Source organism: Eretmochelys imbricata, chromosome 6, assembly GCF_965152235.1.
Source record: "Eretmochelys imbricata isolate rEreImb1 chromosome 6, rEreImb1.hap1, whole genome shotgun sequence".
Classification (NCBI taxonomy): domain Eukaryota; kingdom Metazoa; phylum Chordata; order Testudines; family Cheloniidae; genus Eretmochelys; species Eretmochelys imbricata.
The window spans coordinates 12,944,978-12,955,795 of NC_135577.1; the positions used below are offsets into that span (position 1 = coordinate 12,944,978).

Sequence of the window (10,818 nt, forward strand, 5' to 3'; positions counted from 1 at the left end):
TGGGGAGGCTAGCCCCTGGCCCGGCCCACCCTTCAGCCTGAGGCCCCACCCCAAAGCCCAGAATCCCTCCCTCCCACGGCTACCAGCCCCCCCTTCCAATCCCGGGTTGCCCAAGCACCACCAGCCCCAAAGCGCCAGGGCACACACACACACCCAGAGCACCAGACAGGCTGCCCCATCAGCCCCGCAGCACTGGGTGGGTGGGCTGCTCCCCAGCACCAGACCACTGGGTGGGCGTCGGGCAGCCCTCCCTTTCCCCCCAGCCCTGGAGAACTGGGTGGTGCGGCCCCAGCCACCCCAAGTCCTAGCCGCCCTAGCCCCAGCCCCAGCCCAGCAGGCTTCCCGGAAGAGGAGCAGGCTGCTTGCCTGGGCTGGGGCCAACTACCAGCAGCAGAAGGAGGGGGCCTTGGGCGGAGCATGGGCAGGGCCACGCGGGGCTCTTTGCGGAGGTACAGCCTCCCCCGGCTATTGTACGCATCGTCCATGGATTTGGCTGGCTCCAACTTCCAACCGCTGGATCTTGTTCTACCCTTCTCCACTCGATTAAAGAGCCCTTTAATAGCCAGTCTTTTCGCCCTATGAATGTACTTGGGCACTGTACTTGAGCTACTTCTTGATCTCCTTTTCGATAACCTAAACTGACTGAGCACTGAGAATCTCTTGCTAGCCGGCACTTCTTCCAGCCGGCAAATTGCATTTGTGACTCTTCTCTGTATCCACTCCAGTTTTTCAATAACCTAATCCCACAGAACAAGAAAGAAAAAGGCCTCATTCAATACCATGGCCACCTACACATTGACTCGACCTTGTGCCTGCCTGCCCGCTTCGAATCATAGAATATCAGGCTTGGAAGGGACCTCAAGAGGTCATCTAGTCCAACCCCCTGCTCAAAGGAGGACCAATCCCCAACTAAATCATCCGATCCCAGAAGGATACACTGACTAGACCCCTCGATTCCAGACAACTTGGCCTTCTGATTTTTGGGGCACTTGGGGTGTGCTTGAGCCCTGTTTTTATGCTTTTCTCTGCAACTGTGAGGGCAAGAAACTTACTTTTCTTTTGAATGCACACTGAGGTTCTCAGCTAGTTCCTTGTTTCCAGGAGATGGGGTTTGAAATAAAACATCAGTTACCATGGGACTTGCAATAAAATCCTGAGAGCTGGCAACACTGAAAAGGTAGCGTAACAGGAGGTTTCAATGGGAGGGGGGTCTTAGGGCTGAAGGGTTCGATGGTTATGTTTCTCTTTCACCCTGAGCTTTGCACTTTTCACCCGGCCCCTCCCCAGCACCAGGCAGCTCCCCAGATGCTGCCTCTCTGCTCATCTGATTCACACCCCGCCCCCTCCCCACCACTCACTCACCCTACAAAGCCCGGGTCCCACAGCCTCCCCCTTATGAGAAGTGGCTGCTAGACAGGGCTTCTTTCTTAGCATCTTCAGCCATGGGGCTGGGCTGTAGTTATTTTGTGGGCTTAGGGCTGCTCTGGTCCCTAAGGATAGCCCTTGGGCAGGGGGACTTCCACAGGATCAGTTTCTCTGTCTTGCAACATGAGTATGACTGTGGAGACTATGGGATGCAGCTGCTGGTCTTTCCCAGCACTGTCCGCTTCAAAGTTGTGGGTAAGTAGCTGCCTGGCTGCTTCATAAGAAAGCTAAGAAGCCTCCTGCTCGTCTGCCCTCTTAGACATGCAGGAGGGTTTTATGGGTCTCCTGTGGAAACCTCTTACTTCTACAGTATGTAATGAGAGCTTTAGGAAGGCAACAAGAAGGTCCTACTCTAGTGCTTTTTGGTGGCCTGGCTGTTACCCTCAAATCTTGAGTACCCTGGTCTCCTGAAGTGAGAGTCTGTGGCTTCTGTCCCCTGGAGAAAAGACTGGAGATAGCCCTAACCGTTGAATCCAGGTAGCAAAGTCTTTCCTCACAACAGCCTGCTGACCATGACCCACAAAATAGCAGAGGGTAAAGAGGGAACCCTGCTGGGGGGAGACTGTAAAACGACATACCAAAATGTGGCTGGGTATCCCAAGCTCTGGTATAACTCGGCCCTTTGAGCTCCAGACGCCTGGATCCTGTGCCTCTGTGGGCGATCACCTCCCTGTTGTCATGCCCAAGGATGGGATGGGATGGCCTGGCCTGGCTCGGCCACTCTCAGCCCTCATAGAATCATAGAATATCAGGGTTGGAAGGGACCCCTGAAGGTCATCTAGTCCAACCCCCTGCTCGAAGCAGGACCAATTCCCAGTTAAATCATCCCAGCCAGGGCTTTGTCAAGCCTGACCTTAAAAACCTCTAAGGAAGGAGATTCTACCACCTCCCTAGGTAACGCATTCCAGTGTTTCACCACCCTCTTAGTGAAAAAGTTTTTCCTAATATCCAATCTAAACCTCCCCCACTGCAACTTGAGACCATTACTCCTCGTTCTGTCATCTGCTACCATTGAGAACAGTCTAGAGCCATCCTCTTTGGAACCCCCTTTCAGGTAGTTGAAAGCAGCTATCAAATCCCCCCTCATTCTTCTCTTCTGCAGACTAAACAATCCCAGCTCCCTCAGCTTCTCCTCATAAGTCATGTGTTCTAGACCCCTAATCATTTTTGTTGCCCTTCGCTGGACTCTCTCCAATTTATCCACATCCTTCTTGTAGTGTGGGGCCCAAAACTGGACACAGTACTCCAGATGAGGCCTCACCAATGTCGAATAGAGGGGAACGATCACGTCCCTCGATCTGCTCGCTATGCCCCTACTTATACATCCCAAAATGCCATTGGCTTTCTTGGCAACAAGAGCACACTGCTGACTCATATCCAGCTTCTCGTCCACTGTCACCCCTAGGTCCTTTTCCGCAGAACTGCTGCCTAGCCATTCGGTCCCTAGTCTGTAGCGGTGCATTGGATTCTTCCGTCCTAAGTGCAGGACCCTGCACTTATCCTTATTGAACCTCATCAGATTTCTTTTGGCCCAATCCTCCAATTTGTCTAGGTCCTTCTGTATCCTATCCCTCCCCTCCAGCGTATCTACCACTCCTCCCAGTTTAGTATCATCCGCAAATTTGCTGAGAGTGCAATCCACACCATCCTCCCAGATCATTTATGAAGATATTGAACAAAACCGGCCCCAGGACCGACCCTTGGGGCACTCCACTTGATACCGGCTGCCAACTAGACATGGAGCCATTGATCACTACCCGTTGAGCCCGACAATCTAGCCAGCTTTCTACCCACCTTATAGTGCATTCATCCAGCCCATACTTCCTTAACTTGCTGACAAGAATACTGTGGGAGACCGTGTCAAAAGCTTTGCTAAAGTCAAGAAACAATACATCCACTGCTTTCCCTTCATCCACAGAACCAGTAATCTCATCATAAAAGGCGATTAGATTAGTCAGGCATGACCTTCCCTTGGTGAATCCATGCTGGCTGTTCCTGATCACTTTCCTCTCATGGAAGTGCATCAGGATTGATTCTTTGAGGACCTGCTCCATGATTTTTCCAGGGACTGAGGTGAGGCTGACTGGCCTGTAGTTCCCAGGATCCTCCTTCTTCCCTTTTTTAAAGATTGGCACTACATTAGCCTTTTTCTAGTCATCCGGGACTTCCCCGGTTCGCCACGAGTTTTCAAAGATAATGGCCAATGGCTCTGCAATCACAACCGCCAATTCCTTCAGCACTCTCGGATGCAACTCGTCCGGCCCCATGGACTTGTGCACGTCCAGCTTTTCTAAATAGTCCCTAACCACCTCTATCTCCACAGAGGGCTGGCCATCTCTTCCCCATTTTGTGATGCCCAGCGCAGCAGTCTGGGAGCTGACCTTGTCAGTGAAAACAGAGGCAAAAAAAGCATTGAGTACATTAGCTTTTTCCACATCCTCTGTCACTAGGTTGTCTCTCTCATTCAGTAAGGGGCCCACACTTTCCTTGGCTTTCTTCTTGTTGCCAACATACCTGAAAAAACCCTTCTTGTTACTCTTGACATCTCTCGCTAGCTGCAGCTCCAGGTGAGATTTGGCCCTCCTGATTTCGTTCCTACATGCCCGAGCAATATTTTTATACTCTTCCCTGGTCATATGTCCAACCTTCCACTTCTTGTAAGCTTCTTTTTTATGTTTAAGATCCGCTAGGATTTCACCATTAAGCCAAGCTGGTCGCCTGCCATATTTACTATTCTTTTGACTCATTGGGATGGTTTGTCCCTGTAACCTCAACAGGGATTCCTTGAAATACAGCCAGCTCTCCTGGACTCCTTTCCCCTTCAAGTTAGTCCCCCAGGGGATCCTGGCCATCTGTTCCCTGAGGGAGGGAATAAGCCCCCTCCTTGTTAGGGGGCTTATTCCTTCACCCACTTACTTCCCTGGTCCTTCTCGCATCAACAGAGAGCAACAATACCCGAAGTCCAAAGATGCAAACAATTTGAAGTTTATTGGGGGGAACTTCCAGCAAGCATGATTCCAGTTTCCTTCCTTAGTGTCCTCCTTCCCAGCTCTGACACCACAGAGCCTTACACCTGTGTCCCTGTTCCCATTCCTGCCCATAGCCAGACATTATTCCAATTTCCTTACCCCCATTCCCTGTTCCCATTTCCCCCTTTAGCAAAACATGATTCCAATTTCCGCACCCCTGTTCCCATCCCCTCCCACCCACGCCCACTCACTTCCTTATTGACTACAGATTATATAGTAAAACTTGAGTTCTGCTTAGCTATACCTTAACCAATCATTTTACTTAAATTTAACTACCCACTCCTAACATATTGTAACATGATTAGCCAACCAATTATATCCCACCACCTGAGGTAGTTGACACCCAGCAAAATTAATTATACAGCAGACAGAAACAATCACAGAACCAGACAGAGATTATACAGACAGACAAACAATAGCAAAGTGGGAACTATAAATGACAAAACAATACAGAAGTGAGGATTTCACATCCCAGCTATTGATGAGTGAGTTCTTGCCAGACAGGATGCTATCAAACTAAGTTTCCTTTTACATTTGCTAGGCACTTCCCTTTCTCTGGAGGTGATAGGAATACAATCCTGTCCTGATAGTGCCTAACAGCCCAATAGCACCTTATTTCAATGTGACTAGTTTGGAATGTGAGGATGTGACCGTTCGCTTCCCAGCTTATGGCTGCCTCTGTTGCTTAGCCAAAGGCCTTAGCCTAAGAACAGGGCCTCAGACTGTCACAGTAAGATGCAGCCACCTCTGGGGCAGGACAGGTGGGGAACAGCTGAATGTTTGCTGCCTGCAGCACGGTGTCCCCTATCTCCATGCTGGGGCCCTGGGGTCAGGGGGAAGGCCAGCTAGGGGGATTCCTGTGTCCGTTTAGCAACCTGTGAGGTCCCTGGGCTGCTAAGGGGGGAGCTGGGCACTCACGGCTCAGACCTGCGGATAAGAAATTAACCAGCAAGCTAACAGGTTGTGACTCCAGACAGGGGGCCCCGGTGAGGGGACATGGACTAGCTGGAAGTGCTAAAGGACCCCGATCTAGAGTATCTGGAGGTGAAGGGGGAGGAGGGCAGGACATGGTGCCATTCTCCTACAGCCCCAATGGGGTAGTCTGCCCATTCTACGGCTGGGGAAACTGAGGCCCAGGGAGAATCAGTGACTTCCCTGAGGTCACATGGGGAGTGTGTGGAACAGCCAGAGTTAGAACCCAGGAGTCCTGGCTCCTAGCCCCCACCCCTGCTGTTTTAACCACTAGACCCCACTCCCCTCCCAGAGCTGGGGATGGAACCCAGGAGTCCTGGGGCAGAATTCAGCAGGGCCCAGCTTCTGTGCTGCTCCAGGGTCTGGAATTCGCCCCTGCCCGAGCTCCATCCTGACTGAGAACACGGGTGTTGCCAGGACTCTGGGAAAGTCTCAAACTTTGGCATCTTGGTCTATTCTGCTCCTACTGTCGGTGGGCACGGGGGGGCAAAGAGAGCCCCTGGCATGGGGCAGGGGGGAGGGGAACCTTGACTTGCAGTTCTGCTCTTTGGCCACTAGGTGTCTCTGCAGCAGAGGGGGAAAGCCCTGGGACCCGGGGAACAGACCCAGACCAAGCTGGAGGGGCTGCTTTGTGGGTGGGTGGGTGGCAGAGGGGTGTTTGTTGGTAGGATTTCCACCCCCACCTACCACCAGGGCACACGCTGCCTCCCTGCCCCAGGGATCTCAGCCCCCTGCTCTCTCTGCTCTGCAGATGTTTCTGCACGTGGCCGAAGAGGTGGGAAAGGAATACGGGATGGAGTCCATTCAGATGAGACGACTTTCTCCCCCATCCCCCGACCCTGCTCCATGCAATCCCCTCGCCCCACTGCATGGGATGCTCCTGCCGCAGCCACTCCCTGCCCCACACCCAAGGGGTTCAGCCTTCCCCTCCTGAGATTGTCCTGTCTCCCCTGCAGCACCTAGACCTGCTGGTGCGGGATTGGAGCAACTCCCCGGTCTTTGGAACGGACGGTGGGAAGGAGCATCTGAGAGACATCCGACAGGTGACTGTGGGGCTTGACACGGGGCCTTTGCCCTCTGCGGGGTGCTGGCTCCGATCTGGCCCCAGGGCAAGGGCCTGGCTGGCTCAGGGGAGCAGGGAATGGGTCCCGGAGTATTTCCCTCCATTGATGTCTCACTTTGCTGATTCCCCCGGCTCTGGCAGATGCTGGCAGCGAGGTCCCCTTGCAAACACCCCAAGGCCCTGGAAGCTCTGAACAGAAGCAAAACCCGCTGTTATGTGATGCCCTTCCCTGGCAAGCGGACCATGACTGGAAGCCAGGGATGCCTGAGAGGTAACGGACCCGGGACAGCGGCTCTGAGCCTGCACGACGGGGCGTCTCCGTCTCTGCCGGGGAACGGGCTGTGGGGGGACGCTCCGGCTCTGGGTTCATTGCCATGTCCCTCCCCTTTGCAGACATGGATGAGGATTTCCGGGACAGCCTGAGGGACTACGTCACTGGCCTGGTGGCCTCAGCCGGTCAACACGTCTGGAGGGACCGGCACGGGGCGCTGGTAACCGGATCACAGCTCGCTGCCAAGATAAAGGTGGGGATTGGCCAGCTGGGCATGGGGTCTCAGTAGGGGGCGCTCTCCCCTGGCAGTCAGCGCTGGCCCCAATACCCCATGGTGGCACTAGGGGGCGCTGTGTTGCGGGGAGCAGGGTGGGGGCTTCGCCCTTTTTGCTGAAGTTTTGTTAATTAAGAATGAGGGTTGTATTTATAGCCTAGCAGAATCCCAGCTTGGATGATTCTACTGAGCCTTCCTAAATCATCCAGGGAAGTTCTTCATTTCCCCCGCCAAACTGATTCCCACTGTTGTCTTATGTCCGTTCCCCAGCTGCCCTGCCCCAGAGGTGGCTGCATCTCAGCGCCGGGCGAGCCATCCCCATGTTCCCACTTTTCTAAGCCCTGTGGAGTCTGTATTGTGATTTCTTGTGCTTTCTTTGCAGAAATTCTCTGATCTGATGAAGAAACATTGCTTCGGCTTCTCCTCTCCCGCTCAGGTACCTTCTCTTCCTTTCTCTGACTCTGACCTGGTCAAGGGGTGTGTCCCTCCTCCTGTATTCACTTCCGATGTAAAACTGTAGCCTACTTTTGCCTTGTCCAAAAGGTGGCTGCATCTCATGTTGGGCAAGCCATCCCCGTGTCATGTTGTTGTGAGTCTATTCCCCAGCTGCTCCTCCCCCTCCCACAGTATTCTTGCCAGCAAGTTAAAGAAGTATGGGCTGGATGAATGGACTATAAGGTGGATAGAAAGTTGGCTAGATTGTTGGGCTCAACGGGTAGTGATCAATGGCTCCATGTCAAGCTGGTGGCCAGTATCAAGTGGAGTGCCCCAGGGGTTGGTCCTGGGGCCGGTTTTGTTCAATAACTTCATTAATGGTCTGGAGGATGGCGTGGATTGCACCCCCAAAAGTTTGCGGAGGACACTAAAGTGGGAGGAGATGTAGATACACTGGAGGGTAGGGATAGGATACAGCGGGCCCTAGACAAATTAGAGGATTGGGCCAAAAGAAATCTGATGAGGTTCAACAAGGACAAGTGCAGAGTCCTGCACTTAGGACGGAAGAATCCCATGCACAGCTACAGACTAGGGACCGAATGGCTCGGCAGCAGTTCTGCAGAAAAGGACCTAGGGGTGACAGTGGACGAGAAGCTGGATGTGAGTCAGTGTGCCCTTGTTGCCAAGAAGGCCAATGGCATGTTGGGATGTATAAGTAGGGGCATTGCCAGCAGATCAAGGGACGTGATCGTTCCCCTCTATTCGACATTAGTGAGGCCTCATCTGGAGTACTGTGTCCAGTTTTGGGCCCCACACTACAAGAAGGATGTGGAAAAATTGGAGAGGCCAGCGAAGGGCAACAAAAATGATTAGGGGGCTGGAGCACATGACTTATGAGGAGAGGCTGAGGGAACTGGGATTGTTTAGTCTGCGGAAGAGAAGAATGAGGGGGGATTTGATAGCTGCTTTCAACTACCTGAAAGGGGGTTCCAAAGAGGATAGATCTAGACTGTTCTCAGTGGTAGCAGATGACAGAACAAGGAGTAATGGTCTCAAGTTGCAGTGGGGGAGGTTTAGGTTGGATATTAGGAAAAACTTTTTCACTAGGAGGGCGGTGAAACACGAATGTGTTACCTAGGGAGGCGGTGGAATCTCCTTCCTTAATAATTTTTAAGGCCCAGCTTGACAAAACCCTGGCTGGGATGATTTAGTTGGGGATTGGCCCTGCTTTGAGCAGGGGGTTGGACTAGATGAACTCCTGAGGTCCCTTCCAACCCTGATAGTCTTTGATTCTCCCCAACCCCAGAAGTGGCTGCATCTCAGCACTGGGTGAGCCCATCCCTATGCAGTGTTGTGTGTGGCTGTTGCCATATGCTCCTCCCCAGAGGTGGCTTCATCTCAGGAGTGTGTTGACACTTGTTGGAAAAAGTTTGGTTTTTTTCCCCCCGAAGAGAAATTTGAGTTTCCAGCGAAATATGAGAAGTTGAAATACTTGATCTGGTGTCTCATTGGAATTATAGTTTGGCTCTGCATGCTCCCTTTTCTCCCTATAAATCAGCTCTCTGGTCGGACTGCAACTCCCATGATGCACCATAGAGGAGGGGATGATGCATCATGGGGCTTGTAGTTTGGGTGCCTGGCTTCTTGCTTAGCTGCCATGGTGGCTCATGGGAGTTGTAGTTTCACACTGGCTAGTGGCATCGCTCTGTTACATGAGGTTGCTGCAGTTGCTAGGTGGAGACAGGGCCCCATAAACTGCGGCTCACCCCAGCCTTGTCCTCCCTGTGCAGATGGCCATCATCTTCCACAACCAGAGAGTCCTGGACAGGGCCAGCGCAGACCACACTGTGTTTTTGAGGGAGAAGGTGAGTCTGTGCGGCGGGGGCCCCTGTGCCCCAGCCAGGGGAACCCAGGGAACTGTCCTTGCCAACCCCACTGGCTGTGGGCTTTGGGGTAGGAGACGGGACTTGGTATCTCCAGCTCCCAGGGTGGCTATAGAGATGGGAGGCTCAAACTCCTGCACTAGGGTTGGGAGTGGGGGAGGGAATAAGTTTGCCCTGTGGCCAGGTGCAGTGGTGGAGGCGTCATGGCCCAGGTGCCTAATGGGCTGGACCAGGAGTCGGAACTCCTGGCTTTTGTTTATGGTGCTGTTGCAGACTCCCCTGGACTCATCACTGAGACTCTCTGGGCCTCAGTTTCCCCATCTATCAAAGTGGGAGAATGATCTTGCCCTTGGGTGTTTTAGCCTGTGAGCTTTTTGGGGCAGGGATGGCCTCTCACGGAGTTTGTGTGCCGCGTGAGGGGAGGGCCCCCATCTCGGTCCAGGTCTGTGGTGCGCCCAGCATGAGGCCCCCCCCCATCTCAGTCCTGGTTCGTGCCGTACCCGGCACGAAGGGGGACCCCCATCTCAGTTGGGAGGGTGGGGTCCATGCATCGCTTGTCCCTTCTAACGCTCTTGGCCGTCTCCTCTCCCGGCGGGTGCAGGACGGCGACTCCCGGAACATGGTCGCCTACCTGAAGGTGCGGCCGAGCAAGATGGCGGAGCTGTTCGCGGAGCGGCGCGGGTACTTCCTGGGGCGATGCCGGACGGACATGCGGGAGCCGGCGCCGGAGAAAGAGGCCCAGCTGACTGAGCTGGAGGCTGTGCTGACGCGGGAGGCCGAGACCTTCCTGGAGAGCTACGGGAAGCGCTTCAAGAAATTTGCCATTTTGGCGGGCGTGGGTGCGGGGGTGCTGCTCCTGGGACCGGTGGGGGGCGCTGCCGGTGCTGGGATCGCCGCCGTTGCCATCGCTGCCGAGGTGGCAGTGGCCATTGGGGCTGGGACGGGCGCCGTGGCCGGGATGTGTGTGGGCGGGGGCGTGGGCGGGGGAGTTGGTGGGAACATCGCCCAGAAGGATAGGCAGAGGGCCAAGGCTCCTGGCGGCGGGAGGGAGGAGGAGGATGGCACTGAGGATCTATCCGACGAGAAACCCCTGATCTGATTGGTGCCCCCCCACAATCTGGGGCTGACGAATGGGGTGACAGGACAGCAGCATGGCCTGGACACGTCCCCCACAAGCTGCCCCAGATTCTAAGAAGGGACGTTTAGATCCTCTCGTCTGATCTGCTCTGCCACCCAGGCTGGAGAATGCTGCCCACTTCCCCCTGCCTTGGGCCCGATATCTCCTTTGCACTAAATCGTTTCCCAGAAAGGCGGCCAGTCCAGCTCGGAATCTGAAAAAGACGGAGACTCCCACCGCTTTCCCGCTGGTGAATCACCCGCGCTGTGAGAAATCGGGTGCCTCGTTTCCAGCTGGAGTTTCTCGCTTTAACTTGCAGCCCTCGGTTCTCGCTCTGCCTTCCTCCAAT

General features: G+C 54.1%; 1 protein-coding gene across 1 annotated transcript; it reads left to right on the top strand.

The window, feature by feature from the left end:
- The first annotated feature begins 1,442 nt into the window (after positions 1 to 1,442).
- Positions 1,443 to 10,451, top strand: LOC144266436 (RING finger protein 112-like). Its single transcript, XM_077819891.1, has 9 exons — positions 1,443 to 1,620; positions 5,467 to 5,498; positions 6,178 to 6,225; positions 6,374 to 6,469; positions 6,631 to 6,760; positions 6,883 to 7,013; positions 7,417 to 7,470; positions 9,260 to 9,334; positions 9,954 to 10,451. Exons 1-9 carry the CDS (start codon positions 1,443 to 1,445, stop codon positions 10,449 to 10,451), a joined length of 1,242 nt encoding a protein of 413 aa, XP_077676017.1.
- Positions 10,452 to 10,818: the final 367 nt, after the last annotated feature.